A 19,697-nucleotide genomic window follows, 5' to 3' on the forward strand; every position below is an offset into this window, starting at 1 on the left:
AAGGGTGACTAAAATCAGTATTGTACCACCTTGTGTGATGGGTCGTATGGTCAATATACAAAAATACACCCTTCTTCCCTATGAAGATGTTAAAGATCGATCTGCCATGACTAAAACCAGGTACTTTTTCTGATGATTGTCATTAAACTAGGACGGGATTTCTTCGGCTTCTTTCTCTGTAAACTAGTTGACAGTTAAACCCACTTTTTAAATGAGAGTAATCTCCCTTACCCCAATGCCACCTGTTTTGACCTGCTGGTGAGCTGCTTCTACAGTTATTAAGCTATAATTTGTATTGAACTGATTGGATTGTGTAGCAATACTAAAAAATGTGGTCAGGATCGTGGGCCAGTCATGAAAATACATACTATAATCTGTCAGCCTGTTTGTGTTGTTAATGAGTTGACCTGTCAGCCAACTTCTGTTAAAGAATTTACTTCAGACCAGGCTTGTTGTTTGTCTTTGTTTACAAATTACAGATTATTGTGGAAGACATCCCAGTTAGTGGTGGGGAAAAGATTAAAGTGGAAAAAAACATTGCACAAATAAATTTTTCAAAACGTCGGAATTGTTGATAAGAGGTTAGTAGGGCTAATACCATTCATTCCGTTTACAGTAAATCGAATCATATATTTTCATGAATTCAGTTCATTATTCCCAATCAATAGAAACAAATATCCGTAATGTTTTTTGTTAAAGAGTATTCAACTTGGATCTTGATGTTGTTTATCAAGGCAAGATACAAGTCCTTGATTAGCTTTTTAAGAAACCAGGCTGTAATAGTCAATAATAGCCACTACACTTAAAATTATGTCATAACATGCCAAGATCAGAGAATAACCATTCTCAATTACCATATTTCCTCTAGTATGTGCACAGCCATATATTTCTTCAGTGGAGTTCCAGACACAGCGCTTATTGGAGGCCTGGCAGTTTAGCGCTCATTAGGTTAAATTGCTGTAATTGTTACTGAGCTGCTTTACCCCTGGTGCTTATTAGAGGAAATACAGTATCTCCTGAAACAGATTCCGTTGAATTTAAAAGGAATGAGTAATTCTGGAGGAAAATCAAATAATTCAATAATTGAAAAACAGTTGGTAATCATAAGTAGTTGTCCAGTATAGGAGTAGTGAGTGAGTTTAGTTTTACTCCGCACTCAGCAATATTCCAGCTATGTGGCGGCGGTCTTTAAATATTCGAGTCTGGACCAGACAATCCAGTGATCAACAACATGAACATCGATTGGCACAATTGGGAACCGATGGCATGTGTCAACCAAATCAGCGAGTCTGACCACCCGATCTCGTTAGTCGCCTCTTACGACAAGCATAGTCACCTTTTATGGCAGTTATGGGTTTCTGACCTTCACGGGTCTCAGTATAGGAGTAAAATTTACATAATAATCCATATTTTCTTGTATATATTAAAAGATAATAACAGGAAGTAGCAAGAGGTGTATATATAATTGTTTTGTAGCTGTAACAAAAACGTTTTATTAAAGTCATATTTTTCAATTTCTGAATGTACATGTAACTGATGTTTGTTTAAAACACACATATTTGATTTATGTGGTATATATTACTGTTGAAAAAGTTGGTCATTAGGGAAGGAAAATATTTAATGCTTTTCTGATCTTTTATTTTCTTTAATAAAATCATTTTGGCTTTTGCTGAATCTATGGAATCAGGTTTAAATTTTTTACTTATGAACATGTATACAAACTGTTTTCCAGACCTGATCTTATCAGTTTCCCTGCTAGTGACTTAGCTGCAAGTCATTTCACCTTGCTCTATGTTGAGACAAGTTTCCCTCAGTGTGTTAAATGGAATCAGCCTGTGGCTAAATATAGCGCTGATGCAACAATGCTTCTCCTCTTCTTGCTTATTCAGCATGTTTGAGTATAGTGTAGCTGTTCGTCATGCTTCACTGACTACTGCAAATATTCATGAAATAAACACAGACCTATATTTTGCTCCTCCAAAGAACACTGTGTGATATCAAAAAGAGTATTGTCAGTGTATTTTCTCAGAAAAATGTTTTCATAAATGTATTTATATGAGCATGTTCTTTTAAATGATAATGAAATATATATTTAGATATAAGTATGATGGTTTTATAAGCTGTGTGAATAATTCAATCTCTTAATGATCCTTATGTCCTTTTAGATTAATGTCTTGTTACCATGATAGATTGAAAATACCTCTCGACAGAGTGTTTTCAGTTATAAAATAGTTTGACCCTCCATTATAATTATTAATTATGTATAGGAAAACCAGCTGGTCTTGAAAAGAACCAAAATATACCATTAAAAAAAGTAGGGGAGTATCCATTTTCAGAGCATACCACTAGCATATACCAATGCATATGAGAAAAAGTAATATATATATCCATACAGATGAAACATTTTCAAAGAGATGGAATAAATTGTCACGTTTTTCCATCATTTGCATTTATAAATCTTGTACATCCAATATTCCCTACTTTTTGTTAATGGTCGAATAACTGCGTTTTGGATAATTATGCTTGGAATATTAATTCAAAGAAATCTTTAAGGTGACATAGCTTTTATTACAACAGATTTGTGACAGAATTGGGTGTTTCTTAACTTATTTTGAGTGGTATATATGTATTATACAATAGCGCCAATCTGAATATAGATTATCACTGATTAACCGAACTATTCAACACAACAGATTTGAGAAAAAATTGGGTATTCTTTAACACATTTTGAGTGGTGCATATGTATTATTGTTCCAGTCTGAATGTAGATTATCAGTGATTTTCCGAACTATTCATCACAACAGATTAATGATGAAAGAATTGGGTGTTCTTCAACTCATGTTGAGTGGTGTATATGTATTGTTGTGGCAGTCTGACCATAGATTATCAGTGAATCCTTGTGTCAGTTTGTGTACACAGATACATGCTCAGATTTCTATAATAAGCCATCTTAGTCACTTGACAGATTGATTCTGTTTCGTCTAGGCACACTCAGTATACGTTTATGTATTGACCATGGGGTGCCTCTGTATATGTATGGCATATTCAGACTTGTTACTTTCATTTACAAATGATGTTCATCAGGTGCATTGTGGGAAATGAATCACCCGAGGTGGGTGATGCAATTCTCGTCTCCCAATGCTCCCTCGCTACTAAATAATAACACATATTGGTATTCAGTAATTAATATTTACCTTGAGCATCGTGTTTTCCCATGATGTCCTCAATAACTATAATATGATTCTGAGGGACTATTTGCCAATCAATGATGGTCCATGGCTTCATTGCTGTAGATTACAGATGAGGGGGATAAGGGCCGACTGATCATCCATTTAATTATGGAAGGACCTGACTAGTAGTTATTAAGCACGATACTGACTTATTTCATTTCAACTGGACGAGTGAATGGCCTGAGGCTGCTGACTGCAGTAAATAAAATGGGATCTTATATTTACTGATTAAGTTCACAATTAATTAAGAGTTCCTTGTGAAGAAAAAGCTTCTCTTGATCTTATGGAGTAGTCTTGTTTTGATCATGCTGAGAAGTGTTGTTTTGATCATGCTGAGAAGCCTATTATGACCATATTGGATAGTCTTGTTTTGATCATACTGACACCTGGACCTAATTGCACCAATTTGAGTTCATTGATGATTTTGGATAACTATAGATATTTCTATCATTACACAATGCTAAACAGAGGATGTTGTTTCGCAGTGTTAAAGCTCAAACAAGAAGAAAATGCTTACTTTTATGCCAGTTGTGAGTGTCAAGTGTCACCTACAGAGCAGGACATGTTTACCCTTGGGTGTTTTAGTGTTTAGATCATGTATCAGACAGGCCTTCACATTTAACCATGTGCTCCTGCTAGTCCAAGAAACAATGCTAATGTTGAAAACAAACAACTGTTTAAATTTCATAATAAGTAATTTGTATTTTGTGAATTACAGAAGCGAGGTCGAGGTCTTCAGGTGCCCCGTCGATTGGAGAACGGGGCGAGTCACTTCATCTCGGAAAAAGAGGTATTTACATGAAATTTGCTTCACTCACACATTTGTTATTCTAAAGATACTTAATAAAAATCCATACAAAGTACACTTGATAATAATCTCAAGTGTTCTGCAGCACCTTCAAACAGCAAGAGTATTTCCTGCCCTTTTACACTGACTTTTCTTGGCATGTTTGGTGATCCACCCTTTTTAGACCAAGAGTTGTTCCCCTTGTCATGAAAACACATTGTCATACCTGATGACTGCTATTAACTTCAAATGTGTTCACACAAATGATGACTGCCATGGAGTGAGTGAGTATAGTTTTACACCACTCTTAGCAATATTCCAGCAAGGTGGTGGACACTGGAAATGAGCTTCACACATTGTACCCATGGGGAATCGAAACCGGGCCTTCGGCTTCAAGGTTGAATGCCTAGACCACAAGACCAAATCACCACCCCTTTACTGCCATGGAAAATGATTTGATCATTCGGATAGCAAAACACTTGGGACTGCAAAAATATGGAAGCTTACAGAAAACGTTTTTGTAAATGTTGAATTCCCCTTGTACTAAAGTGGAGGCTCATGGACTGCACAGTATCAAGTGACATGGCAGAACGGTGCAGATTATCAGAAAATAGCTTCATGCTTCAGTTATTGCAATAAACGCTTAGTCATTCAAGTTGATCATTCAGTGATGTTGGTGCCCATACATAACAGACAGAAGACTTCAAAATATTTTCCTTTCACTTTACAACCAACTGATGGTGTGTCCCCAGCCCTCCATTGTGTGACATAAGACGGAACTCAAATGGTAATGAGTATAGGTCAGAAATGGTTACATGGTACCCTGGGCCTATATTTTTGAAGCTCTCTTAGCGCTAAGACAGTCGTAAGTTAATGTTAATGTATGGCACTTACAACTGTCTTAGCGCGAAGAGAGCTTCGACAATCTAGGCTCTGACTGAAAGTGGTAGTTGAATGACTTGAATGTACAATGGTCCGTGCCACAGTTTGTCCAGGACAACATATGGTATTATACCTAAGGTGACATTAGACGGTAGGGCAGTTAGAGGCCATATGCAATCAACTAAGTGTTTGAGCTGATGTCTCCTGTAATGTACTTTGACTGACTGGATAATCCCTAGACTGCAGGTAACTTATTGTAGGTGGCAGGAAGTGTATTGTCACATAATGCAAATGACATCATATCCAGTTTGGCATTATGACTATGGTATTATGTAGGCAGGAAATCTGTTTTGGCAAAAACATGGCGTTATAGCTAGAGTATAAATAGAGAGACAGACACATACTGACGCACGTCTTTTGATAGATATACTCACACATGCACTCAAAATTATCAAAATATGGATACTTTGTTGTGATGTTCTGTATATACATACAGAGAAACATCTAGACACATCTATAGATAGATACACAAAGACACACTTAGAATTGTATGTGTGGACAGATACACACAAACACATACTCACACAAACACATGGGAAGAGGCACAGAGGGAGACACACACACACTCACACAGAGCAGTAAGGAAGGTTGTGTATGTGACTTAAATTACTGAAATACACAGGGTGGGGTAGTCAAGGGGTTTGCTTGTCACGCTGAAGACTGGGGTTTGATTCCCCACCTGGGATCAGTGTGTGAAGACCATATTTGGTGTTCCCTGCTATGATATTTCTTGATTATTGCTAAAAGCATGTAAGAACATACTCCGTCAATACATCCTCACAAAACAGTAATACATCTTTAATAAAATGTGGCTCTGATTCCTGACAAGGTGAAGAGTCAACTCACTAACCTCACACAAAACTACAATGCATAACCACATGAGACAGCGTTAGGGAAAGCTAGCCATGTCATGCTTCGCTGCTCTACTCCTGTTTAGCATCTGTCATCTGTTTGCTAGCACAAAGGAAGGATTGCCAGATCTGTCACCCCCATTTCTTGTGAAGTAGACCTGTAATTTAGTGAAGCTTTGCAGTAACACAAGGTTTTACAACAGGGTGCAACAACGTTTTGTGAAGACTGGCTGAGTTCATGAAAAACAATTAGCCTCGATGACTAGTTTGTGGAAAAGCAAAATCGGAGTTGATCTCTATTTGTTGAATTCGGAGTTTCTTCGTCTGTAGGCAGAGAGGTGCTTGCTCTTCATGCTTGAGTGGCCTGTAGATGTAGAAGTACTACAAATCATGTTATTTGAATATGTTGACACGTTATGTCATGTATTGAAAATTTCACTTTTTATTGTTCATGTAAGTCTCATTCTTCATCATCCAGATGGTGATGAACAGGGCTTTGTCTCTTTGTTCACCTATGTGCTATTTTAACATCTGACAGTGCTTTGTTGACAGTGCTAAGTACAGGCTTAGGTGAAGGCATTCAGCCTATTATACCATTGCAATCAGATCTTAGTGCTGCTTAAAAATGGTCTATGGACATGGTATTGATTGGTCATGACAGAATTGCCAGTCACATGACCAATCTCACCTGATAGATCTTGTCTCTTACCAACACAGACTGTTGTAAGTCTATGTTAAAGTATGGGAGTTACGATCACCTAAGCGCCTTGATCGCAGTGTGAAATGGGTTCGGGTAAAGGATAGTCCTGTTCAGTTTGAGACGGAGTATTCCGAACGACACGTACATGCTGAACGACTGACATCATCAAGGTCATTCTCGCATTGAAATGGTATAAACGTTTCAAACACATGAGACGTTCTACAGTATGATTGAAGTACTGACAAAGTTGCCACCTTTCAAACATTCCAGAATATTCCCTGCTCATACTTTTTGCTTTTTTTGTGTGTTGTAAGTTCTTGAAGTTTGTTTTGGCTGATGATTCGGATTTATGGTTATTTGACATTGAATTACATATTTTTTACGCAGCTTTCATGGGCGGATCCAGAAGGGGTCGCATGGGTGTGCACCTTCCCACCCCTACCCCCTTATCCTGAAATTTTATTAAGTGAGCATTGACACTCAGGTGTAAATGAAATGCACACACATACCTTTTCTCAATACTATGCACCCTCACTTTCTCAAAAAGCTGCCCCTGATTTTGATGGTATGGAGTTTTGTATGTTTCTGAGATAAAGAAACATAGATACTTGTGAATCGGTATTTGTGTTAAAGTTTGGTGATTGGTTGGCTGATTCAGTCTTTTTCTAGGTAAGATTTATTTGGTATTCTTGACCTAATTAACAATAAATTAAATAGAAAAACTCGAATTTGTCCCCCTGAAATTCATTCAGATGAACTGGTGTGGTTTGAAAATAATCAGTCACAGGTTTCTGGTATGACAGGAAGATAATCTATGAAATTTTCTAAAACTGAGTCCAGTCGCTTACTGAGTTTGTAAGTTAATTTGGGCATGTTGAACACAACACTTACTTTCAGATAACTCAAATTCTAAGCATTCGGACACGTGTGATGGTTAGTTTCGGTTAGTTTCACTGACTTAAGATATGTTGGAATGCATTAGCTTATTGAGCAGATCAATGCTCATGCTGTCAGTCACTGGATTTTCTGGTCCAGACATAATTCTACTTAGACTATGCTGATATAGCACTTTCTATTGATAACAGTGGCATTACCAGAGCTTCGAGCATGTTCTAGTTGCATGGATATGTTCACTTTATAAATATCCTATCATAATCCTAATCCTACCAACATCAAAACTCTTTAACTGTCAGAAACAGTTCACTGTTCAAAGTTTCCTGTGCATTTGGGTGTTGGTTAGGCAAAAAAATCAGCAAATTCCGCTTGACCTCATTGAGAAGGACCAGCATCCATTCAACTTAGGGCATTGGATGACTTGATCATCAGAGTATATTTCAGTACAAGACGACATCTGCGTCAGCAGCAGTAGGAGTAGACGCTGGATAAGCAATGCTGAGTAATAATATTATGCATTTTTTTTCAATTATTACATAGTGTGTGTGCGTGCGTGCGTGCAATCGTGTGTGAGAGTGAGAGTGAGAGAGTGGGTGAGTGAGTGACATTTTTACTACATATGAGGTGTAGAAGTTTTCTGGGACAGTTGGCTCGTCTGAATTGCCCACAAATAACATTAATATGTGACGTGTTTTATGGACAAGTTTCACGATGTTTCAGAATTAATTCTTGCTCCTTCATCATGTGAATGCTGAGTCAGTGCACAGAGTTAATCTATATGAATAGATAACACATGTCTACAAATCTATGTAAATAGATAGCGCATGTCTACACAATGCAAGGTTGGAGAACGTACAAAAGATAACAATATACTCATGAAGCCAGTTAGATAGGAATGAGGTACAAATATAACACTGTAAAGGCATTGAGATCAGCAGTATATAAATGTAAAACAAAGCCAGTGATTAAAACACAATGGAGTACATGCTGCGAAGGTAGATGCTTTGGTCATAGTTAATGGCGGGCATCTTTCTTTGGATTTTGATATTTTTTTTAAAAGATTCCACAAATAACATCACTGACTTCTCTTGGTGGTCGTATGAACAGTGTATCTGCATGCAGAGTGGAAGACTATTGGTTTGAATCCTTGGCCATGCCATACCAAAAGACATGAGAAGGCGGTACTTAATGTTGCTATGCCTGATGATCAGCATTCAAGGGATAAAACATGAACTGAGAGGATCAGAGTCAGTGTACTGTGTCTGTGTACTGTATTTTTGTGGTGTTATCACTTGCTGAGTGAATGTGTATGATTTTACACATCTTTTAATATTCCAGCAATGTCACAGTAGGGACACTATAAATGGGCTTGAACCAATATGTGGAATCTATCAAGCGGACACTTAAACCATCATGGTACTCAACTGCTCCTGTTGTCACACGGTATCCCAGTGGGGTAGCACTGTTAAACCAATACCCAGACCAAAGCGCAGGGCAACACAGGTACTATAAGTTAATCTCATTTCACAGGTCGCTTTGTGAGTAGGTTAGTTGCATTGTACAACTGGTTTAAGAACTTGGAACAACGCGTGTTCACTCGTGCGTTTAGTTACCTGGTAAGAAAAAACTCATTTGTGTAGTTATTTCCTCTGGCCACGAGACTGCAGTAGGATGTGCCTAATTAGCCTTCAACAAGTCAGGAAGTTTTGTTTAGAATAACATACTTTGCAGACGTTATCGTTTGGCAGTGTTTGACAGTAAGGAATGAGAACTTATCATAATCGTTCTTTGAATGGCAGTTTAGAAGCTGGGAACCACAATGCTGAGAAATGTATGGATCACAACTTCTTATATTTTGTGAGTGCAGTGTTTGTGTACAGTTCTTGTACCAGCAAGACAATAGTGAAAGGGTCTGCACCAAAATTTGGCTCTTTTGGAAAACATTAAAACTACAGAAGTTCTTATCCATAAATTTGTCAGTATTGTCATTATCCAATTGTCAGAAAATATGACAGAAAGGGAAACTGGGATTAATTTCTGCAGAAGCATGCAAGGATCTTAATCATCACTAGCAGGGATCTTGGGTGTCTCCAGCAGAGATCTAGGGTCTCACCAGTTGGGCGCTTGTTTAATTAGTTTTTTGTTTTGTCTGTTTCAGACATATTTTAACATTGTATTCCTTGCAGTAATGGAAAAAAACAGGCCTTCTGACCATTTCTCTTTTTTGGTATGTTATCAACGAAATACAAGTCACTTCTGCAAAGCATTTGTTATGATCCTAACAACTTGAAATGGATGAAATTTGTTTCTAATTTTTTAATTGTTCCTGACGTTTTGCTGCTGGCCTGGAGATGAATTATATCCACTGAGTAGACTTACAGAAATCCCTGACTTAAAATAGACTGTTTGAACAAAAGCGTAAACAATTTAAAACCTCCTTAATTTCCTAACCTGAACTGAATATTTGGATATTCCGAAATTCTGTGAGGTGACAGTGATGGTATTGGAACATATGCCATGCCAGCCTGGGGCTTTCAAACTTGGAGTAGTAACTGATTGATTTTAAGGGCAGATGGCACAGGAATTGTGTTTCAGGCCAGTTCTTTTTGTTTAGATCCATATTTTTAGATCCATAGCATTAATTTTTTTGTGATTTTTGACATACATTTTATGCATAAATTTTACTTTTGAATGGATGAAAAATGTGAAGTGTACTCTATGGACTCTTTAAAATGGTTGGTAAGGGTCAAATTGGGCTTAGGCCATTAATATGTCATGTTCTCATCTCTATCCTTAACCAGCAGGAGAATGAATGGGTGGAAGAATTCAAATTTCAAAAAAATTTAAAAAATGATTTTTAACAGATATTTCTACATCAAAACTTACATCATTTGATAGAAGGCTTCAAATTTATTCGTGGTGTAGCTTTGCTACAGAAACATTTTTTGAAGTATACATAAAGATGAAGAAAGATCAAGTTGACCTTTGGGTGTTTTGGAGTGTGCAGCAGAAAGGATATAAAACCATTGCACCAGGCCATAAATTTCTACAGCAGTTGGGGAAAACTGGTATAAGAAAAGTTAGTCTTTTCTCTTTTGAATGAAAATCGTTGCTGGTGGGAGATGAGAAACACAAACAATACAGGCAGCCTTATTATGGGCTGTATCACAGGTCTGTAGCTTGTGTGTTGGAACAGTTTATTCTTGCATCCCCAGGTGTCTTTTTGTGACCAGACTGTCAGACTGATGTGGTGTGACTGACTGAGAAAAAATCCTTGTCATCCTGTCATATTGATTATGCAAGTTTCTCCAGGAGTATAACCTTGTGAAGTGCTACCTGTCTACAATACCTTCTCTTGTGTAGCCTCTCATAGCAACCGACCCGTGAAGGTCTCGGGGTAGAGTAGGCCTTCAGCAACCCATGCTTGCCTTAAAAGGTGACTATGCTTGTCGTAAGAGGCGACTAACGGGATCGGGTGGTCAGACTAGCTGACTTGGTTGACACATGCCATCGGTTCCCCATTGCGCAGATCGATGCTCATGTTGTTGATCACTGGATTGTCTGGTCCAGACTCGATTATTTACAGACCGTCGCCATATAGCTGGAATATTGCTAAGTGCGACGTAAAACTAAACTCACTCACTCACTCACTCTCATAGCAACCTTCTGTGGGACCACCTGCTGTAGTGAATCCTCCTTAGTGCAACTTAAGTTATACAACCTCATTTGTACTCTAATGCAACCTCCCTATACAACCTCATGTAATGCAACCTCTGTACAATCCCCTGTAATACAAACTCCTATGCAAAACCTTCTGTAGTGCAACATCCTTTGTACGACCTGTAGTGCAACCTCATTTGTATGTGCTTCTGTAGTGCAACTTTATTCATACAAATTTCTGTAGTACAACCTCCTTTGTACAACATCCTGTAGTGTTACTTTCTGTATTGCAACCTTCTGCAGTGCAACCTCATTTGTACAACCTGCACTGCATCTGCTCTTGTTGAACTTTCCTTTGTGCAACTTTCTATATTGCAACCTCATGTGATGCAACCTTATATAGTGCAACCTTCTTTGTACAACATTCAGTGGTGCAGCCTTCTCTGTAAAACCTTCTCTGATGCAGTCTCCCTTGTACAAACTTCTGCAGTATACAATATAACTAGCAGTATCACAGTCTTCTTCAGTGCTGCTGCATTGAACTGTAAGTCAGGGACTATGTTCTGCCCCATCAGCCCTTTACGCCACATCATCACCGTCTGTCTTGCAGTAAAACACATTTACAGCCTGGTGTCTAGACAGTTGGTGGAGTGTTTCCTGCTGTACAATACACATAGTTGGCAACAATTTGAAAAGGAATTTTTTTCATGCAACAATGATAAGGCTAAATAAAAAACTGAAATTTTTCTTGGGCATCGGCGCATCACTTTGTAAGCGCAACAATTCTTAATTGCCATTTGACAAAAAATATCTTTGACTTGGCCATGTCCCCATCATCCTTTTGTCCACTATAAGAATGAGTGTCTGGAAGAATGAGTGTCTGGAAGAATGAGTGTCTGGAAGAATGAGTGTGACTGAATCTACAACTCATTAACATACCCTAAGCTTCCCAAGCTGTATTTCTGAGAGAAAAAAAAAAAATGTATACCTCCCTCGTCACTTTATTTTTTATGCAGCCTAAGATGTCAGTCTGAATCCGATAAGTTTTTATATGTGGTCAGACTACCAAATACATCCTGATGTACAGAAGGTTTGGCTTTATTACATACACCATAGATCTTTTATTCCAGCTCCCAGGCAGATCCCCTGCTAGATATATTAGTGACTTAATGGAGTGAGTGGTTTGACACAAGTACATGCTTACAACAGTTCACATTATTGTTGTCAGTATTAGCAACTGGGGTGTCTGGTCCATGTTTGGATTCGTCACAGATGACCATCATATCTTTAGAATATTTCTAAATCCTGCCTTAAACAACATTCAGCTGACTTTATTCCATAGGGCTTTTGAAAATGTAGAACTAAGGGTTTGTTTGAAACTGGATATACATACCTTAGAGGACTCAAGGGTTTTTTTAACACTCAGAGCTTTACATTCTCAACAAAAACTGAGAAATGTTTGACAGTTGTTAGGCACTTTCTTATCTGATCCATCTTATTATTGAGAAACAGTTCAGTTTTTGCACTTGTTCCACACACTGATCTATGGTCAGTCTGACAGTTATTCACACAGTCTGATCAACCTGTCTGATCAAATTGTTTGATCTGTGGTCTAATCTATTAGTTGTTTCATTGTTTGATATATAGCCTAATCTAACAGTTCTGTCATTGTTTGATCTGTAGTCATATCTAACAGTTGTTTCCTTGTTTGATCTGTGGTGTAATCTAACAGGTGTTTTATTGTTGATCTATGTCAACCACTATGGTGTAGCTACAGAATGCTGAACAATGGAGGCTGCACCACAGACAGTTGTATGAAGGAGGTTGCACAACAGAAGTTGTGTGAAGGAGGTTGCACCGTAGAAAATTGCACAAAGGAGGTTGCACCACAGACATTTGCACAAAGGAGGGTGCATCACAAAGAGTCAAACGGGTTCAGTGTTTGATCTGTGGTCTAATGTGACAGCATCCTTGGTTTTTTCAGGTGAACAATTGACTAACCTTTTCATGTGTTTATAATGGATGCTGTTGGTAGGGTAGGTTATGCCTTAATTTGAAGAGTGAGTGAATGAGGTTGGTTTCACACCACTTTTAGCAATATTCCAGAAATATCACCTTCTGGGACACCAATAATGGGCTTCACACAGTACCCATGTGGGGAATCGAACCCGGATCTTTGGCACGACAAACGCTCTAACCACTCAGCTACCAAACCGCCCCCTGCTTTTCAAGAACATATGGTATCATCACCATTTGATAGTTATTCATGTGGGCATGTGCGTGATATGTTTGGAAATGTACAATAAACTTTAAGGGCCTTTTTTCGCATGGGTCCGTCGAGGAGACCAACATAAAGCAGTAGGTTCTCCTACTTCATTTTGGAGATGTTTTTTACTGGCAGCAGCTTTCGGTGTATTGACTGATAAGAATCAAAGAGTTTCTCATGACTGCCCCTGAGATGTACACACATAAACTGGAACCCAAAAAATCTTTCCAAAAAAGTGAAATTCCTGAATGTGCAGCATGTTCAGTGGCTGTTGCATCATGGGATGTGAGGTTAGAGGGCATGCTACAGTGTTTATCGGGACTTAACAGCTTGGTTTCTTGGCCAATATAGTTAAAACAGGACCTTGAGCTGCTGGGAGCCATGCAATAACCTGTGTGAGTCTACCGCGGCCATTACATGGTTTAACAGCACTTGCAACAACAAATCAATAGATGTGAAAAAGTGAAAATACTATCAGCTGTGATCACGATATGGTGCAACTTGTAGCACAGTCTGGGATTGAACTGTCATACTGTGGTTAATTATGATTTCATTTGGATTTTGATCTTTGAGACTTGTTTTTCGCTTCTTTCTGTACAAGATAGGTCATGATGATTCACTAATATTGGGGATGGAAAATGGTTGCTGGGACACGAAACAATCGGGATTAAAAGTACAGAATTACATATTTCTAAGACATTTCTTATGTTTATTATCACAATTTTATTACTCCGTGTGCTTTTGACTGTCTGTGTGCATGCATGCGTTGGTGCACACACATGCATCTATAGTTCGTTTAACTCAAAAGCGGAGCAATGAATTGCAGTCTAGCTTGAAAACTAATAAACATAACATTCTCAAAGAAACGCTGATCATAATCAGAACATCATACCAACTCTGTGAGGTTTTTGCAGAATATTTTCCTAAAAATGTAAAAGTTTTTTATCAAACTATCATTGAAATATTGAGACAGTTCACAGTTTATTACAAGGTAAGAGTGCAGAGAAAGGGACAGCCAGGTTTGTGAGAAAGCATGGAGACAGCACAGCACAGATTAATGAATAAACAACTTTCTCAGCGCTTGTGCACATGCTTCTCACACACCTGGCTGTGCCTTTCTCTGCACTCCTCTCTCGTAATAAACAGTGAACTGTGTCAATATTTTAATGATAGTTTGTTAAACAACTTTTATATTAAAAGGACAAAAATTCTGCAAAAACCTCACAGAGTTGGTAAGATGTTTTGATCATGATCAGCGTTTCAATGAGCATGTTATGCTTATTCGTTTAAAAGTTACATTGCGATTCACTGGTCCACTTTTGAGCCAAATGGGCTATACATGACCTGAAACTGCCATGGAAACTGCTGGTCCTCTGAACTAGCCTCCCACAGGCTAACATGGATCAGGGTTTCTACATTTTAGTAAAAATAAAATTGCTCATGTTTCAAGACAGATATTGCTTCTTCCAGATATAACAATATATGTCCAAGTGTATTTTGATACTTTTAAACATATGTTACTGTGTCTGAAATAAAACAAATATTTTAAATATGGATAGAGTACTGGTCTTCTAGCTCCGGTGGGGGAGGGCACAAAACCCTTTCAGCCATCAAATATTGAATATCACCTATTGTTCAGAATTGTAGTATCACATGTATTTTAGCAAGTACCCACATATATGCAAACTATCCAGATACATATGTTGATGGCTACCATAGCCTTTGCAGTACTGTTAAGAAATACAGTTTTTGTTAGAGAAAAAAGAAGTTATTCCATGTTTGTTTCATGCTTTTTTCAAAGACTTTTATGAAAAGGCGTGTGAAATTTCCAGGTCTTGTAGGAACCATGTGGATACCTCTCAGTCACATCGAATTAACCAGTCACTCCGAGTGAGTGTAGCTTTAGCCAGCTGATGTATGCCAAGGGAGACAATCTGCAACATTGGCAGTGCTTAGTCTTTGAATAATGCTGAGTCACTAGCTCTCAAAGGGATGTATAAAAAGTGTGTCATCTCTGCACAATATGAAACCATGAATTATTTATTCAGTATATGTTGTTATGAAAGTAGCATGCATTTTCATTATTGGTTTTGCATGATGATATTTTTTCAGAACTTTTTTTTTGAAACAGTTCTCCTTAAATAATTATTTTGTAAATATCACTGGACTCCTACAGAATAGCAACAGGTTGAGACTTTTATGTCCCAAGTTGAAATGGAAGTGTTCTTTGTAACTTATAAGTATTGAAAGTATCCAGTGTCATGGTTTGTTCATTTACAAGATTTAATTGTCAGGTACTGACTGGAATTTCATTCATGACCCAGCATATACCTGTGCCATTCACAGCCACTATAGTGTGTATAAAAAATGTCAACCATAATTAAAGGGATGGTAAGGTTGAATAGTCGCCAACGTTTTCAGACTATTGCAACAAGAGGCATTAAATGACACACACTCAGTCAAATGTTTAACATAAGAAAAGTCGCCTTTCTCTATTTCTATGCTTTTAAACAATAAAAACATTGTCCAGTGTCCACATGGACTTCAGCTGTTTATTCACTCTCTCATAAATATGGATTGACGTCTGTACCTGTTGTTAAGAAACCCTTTCATCTACGTGGAATAAATATGCAAATAATGTAAACACTAATCAATGCATCAATACGAAATGATTTAGTCTTTTCTCAGGCAACCGCAAGGTCTTTCTTATTTCTAATGCACACTCTAAAATTCGCTCTTGAAAATAACATGGAAATGCTGAATTTAAAGCAACAAATGATTTTAAAGCAACACATTTCAGTAAAAAGATCAGTATTGTAGACCAATGCCAGGACACAAACAGGTTTGTCTGGTGTTTTGAATGCGTCTTGAAATCCACATATCCTGTGACGGGAGTTTAACACGACACTGAAATGCAGTGATGAGTTAGTGCTATGGTACAAAAGGGGAGATAACTGTGTGTAGACTTCTTTTGCCTGTTTCGCTGCAGATTGAAGGAAGCACCAGTACAATCGAAGGACCAACCCAATGTCGGATGTTGCAATGTTAAATGTTGCTGTTAGATAATATCTGATATTACTGATTACACAAAACGGGAAAAATATCTTCGCATTTTTAATTAATCGTTTTGCAATTCCTAACTGTTTAAAACATGAGATGCTTTGGCTCGATATGAGTGGAAGTAGATCAGTAGTAGATCTACGTTTACCCTTTCGTTAAAGTTGAAAGCTTTCGTAATTTGAATGCCGTGTGTGTTTCTTATTAATGAGAAATTTGTATGGTAATTATATGTCTCGAAAGACAGCTCCTGCTATTAACACACATCGTGGAATATTCAATACATCTGTGTCGGATTTGCTCGCAATTTATGCTTCTTGAAACAACAAACATTATTTTATGTAAATCTATCTCAAGAATATATTTTAGGTTTGTTTTATTCTGAACGAAAACAGTCCGGCTAATATGCCATTGTAAATGGCAAGCGTGGTCTACCTGTATCAATATCCTAGTCCGCATTTCCAATAATCAAGTTGCGCTGTTGACAAGCGATTGGGCTAAAAATAGAACTTACGCACTGCCGCTTGTATATGCAAGAGTTATCTCCCTCTAGACCATTTTCGCCCGTGGCAATGCTTTCGATATCAAAGATACTTTAAAAACATCTTAGCATTTATCTGAAAGTCGCTCTCTCACTTTTCAATTTTCTTACGATATGATAACATACAGCTAAGCTAAGATAGCTTATTTTGTATTTAGTAACTGAATAATCTCCCAGTTAGCACAATGTTGCTAATTGATATAACGATTTACTTAGTACATAAAATCCTCCCGAAAGCCCGGGATAAGAGAAGATTACTCAAATTGATTGGATATTCAGGTATTGATACTTCTCATGCTGTCGGCAAATGAATCCAGGTCAAACAAGAAAGAAATGCTATACAATGGACGATTGTAGTCTAAATTTCACCCGGCTTGTATTAAAACAATACAGCAAGGAAAGTACGGTAGCGGTATATATCACCCAGCGAGAGCACAAGATAACATCTCTGATCACGTGAAAGTTCCGACAGCAGGTAATAATTCTACCCCTACCCTACCCCTACCCCTACCCCTACCCCTACCCCTACCCCTGCCCCTGCCCCTTCCCCTACCCCTGCCAATGTGAAGTGCTTCCAAAATATGCATTGGGTGCACATACAGGGCTGAAGTTTTCTTAAAGATGATAAGGACATGTGCTTGCCCCATATATACAGTCATAACACATCTTCAAGAAGGTTCGAGACAATGCTTGATCACCATTATTATTCCAAATCGAAACAGTTCTATTGTGACTTGTTCTCCTCTGCCATCGACCCAACAGGAAAAGAAACCACACTGACCGCATTCAATCAGTGTAAGTGACCGGGTGGTTTCTTGGCAAGTGTGGAGCATCACACTTTTCATTCATCGATTAATCTGAAAACATCTTGTCATTTATTTGCATAAAAATAAGCACACATGAAAACGGTACATTGACATGTGTTACATCATGGTTATTTTTAACTACACGTGTCGCGATCCGCGTGCCAACTTGCAGTGCTGACTTGCCGGGGTTTGTGTGACAGTTGGACGACTCAGTATGGATATTACGGGTTTGGTAAGCTCTTCAAAAACAACTGTTCACATTGTTTGCTTGTTTATCTTTAAAACGGTTAAATAGATTTAAGTGAGATTTCAATTTATGCCATCACGTGGATCATTTAGACAAACCACTAACAATTTACAATCCAATGACGGTTGTTCAGCTACTGCAGAGATCTGTATTAATGGGCCTTTCTCCAACACCACGTCGCCTGCGTCGTCGTCGTCACGTTTACTTAACAGTTTAACGTATCTTTCTCATACAGCACCAGCTTTTAGAAAGAGCGTTGTTATATAAGGAAGTCTGCGTTTGTACCGAGCATCGCGCGATATACATCTGGCATTATGGGACACGTTTAGTGTTAAACGGGGTTCAGTGTCGGAAGTTAGTTTTACACAAAAAGACAAAAAAGCTACACTCGGTAAAAACCCTGGAACTTCAGGGAAGATAGATAAGGTCGGTTGCTGTGGTTGCGTACGGAGTAAACAGCAGAATTGTAGACTGATGCTCATAATGTTGATCACTGGATTGTCTGGTCCAGACTAGATCATTTACAGACCACCGCCATTTAGTTTGGATGTTGCTGAGTGAGGCGTAAAACAAACAAAACAAAACAGTAGATGACTCTTTATGCAGTCACTGGTTAGGACGTCTAGATGTAAGTGTGTACTGGCATGTCCCAAGACGGAAATGTGACGCACTTGCCAGTATATATAACAGCTGTTCCGCGTATGATTCGTGAGTTTCACAAATGTAATTATGGCACATTTCATTAATGCGCAAGATTATGTACGTGGAATAATATTCAGTTATGTCAGTTTTGATCATGAATGTTTATTGTATTTAGCCAATAACCCCGTGCTCTTCTAGAATTATTCATTATAACACGGTCTCTAAAGTAATCAGACACATTAGCTTCAGCAGATTGCCAGTGGAGGCCGGCAGTACTCTGAAGTTTTGTTCTACCATTTCCATCAACGAAGCTTTCACAGTCGCATCGCGATTACAACGTTCATGAGCCGTAAATCTAGCTTATGGAACGTCTTATATTTTGCCTGCTTCTCACGGCGGTTGAATGGATCGTTCTGGAAAGTTGATCGCGGTCACACTGACATGAAACCTTTCTGTATACGTTTGTTAAGCACTCTCCTCTCCAGTTGTGATGTTCAGATAGCAAGGTCATCGACGACACACCTCCAGATTTGAACCAATCAGCTACGGAGGTTCCAACATACCTACTTCCTGACCAATGAAAATGTTCAACTACACGACCTTCACCCTCAGGGTATTGAAAAACAAGAACTGCTCAGTCTACGATGCTTGTATACGGGCACAAAGTTATATGTGTAGCTGATTACTACATAACTACTGATACCGTTTGAAATTCGGTCGGAGTTGTGGAATTTTCTTTGTTGTTGTGAATATATTAACCGTATTTCTTTCAACTTAGCTTCATGATTATCTGTGAACATTGATGTAAACACGGACCCCGATTATGTTTGGGTGCAGGTGCTATAGGGTGAGAATACTGAACTGAGTTTGAAGGTTTGAAAAAGGTTGACTTCCGTGGTATTTTCCAAAACACCTAAAACACACATATATACACACACACGCACGAGAGAGAGAGCGGGGGGGGGACTTCTCATGGGTATAATTCTGTGTATTACACAATACTTATCTAGCTTCCAGGAACCTCGAGTGTGGAAGTGCCTCAAAGCTGTATAACTCCTCGTTCTGTATCTTGAC

General features: G+C 38.3%; 1 protein-coding gene across 1 annotated transcript in view; it reads left to right on the plus strand.

Annotated features, from left to right (window-relative positions):
* The window catches only part of LOC137286169 (sestrin-1-like), a 40,114-nt gene that overhangs the window by 9,348 nt on the left and 11,069 nt on the right, over positions 1–19,697 (plus strand). Inside the window, exon 2 of the mRNA XM_067817852.1 lies at positions 3,949–4,020. Coding sequence (XP_067673953.1) covers positions 3,949–4,020 — 72 coding nt within the window. The remainder of the gene's footprint in view (positions 1–3,948; positions 4,021–19,697) is intronic.

The sequence above is a fragment of the Haliotis asinina genome, chromosome 6 (assembly GCF_037392515.1).
Source record: "Haliotis asinina isolate JCU_RB_2024 chromosome 6, JCU_Hal_asi_v2, whole genome shotgun sequence".
NCBI lineage: Eukaryota > Metazoa > Mollusca > Gastropoda > Lepetellida > Haliotidae > Haliotis > Haliotis asinina.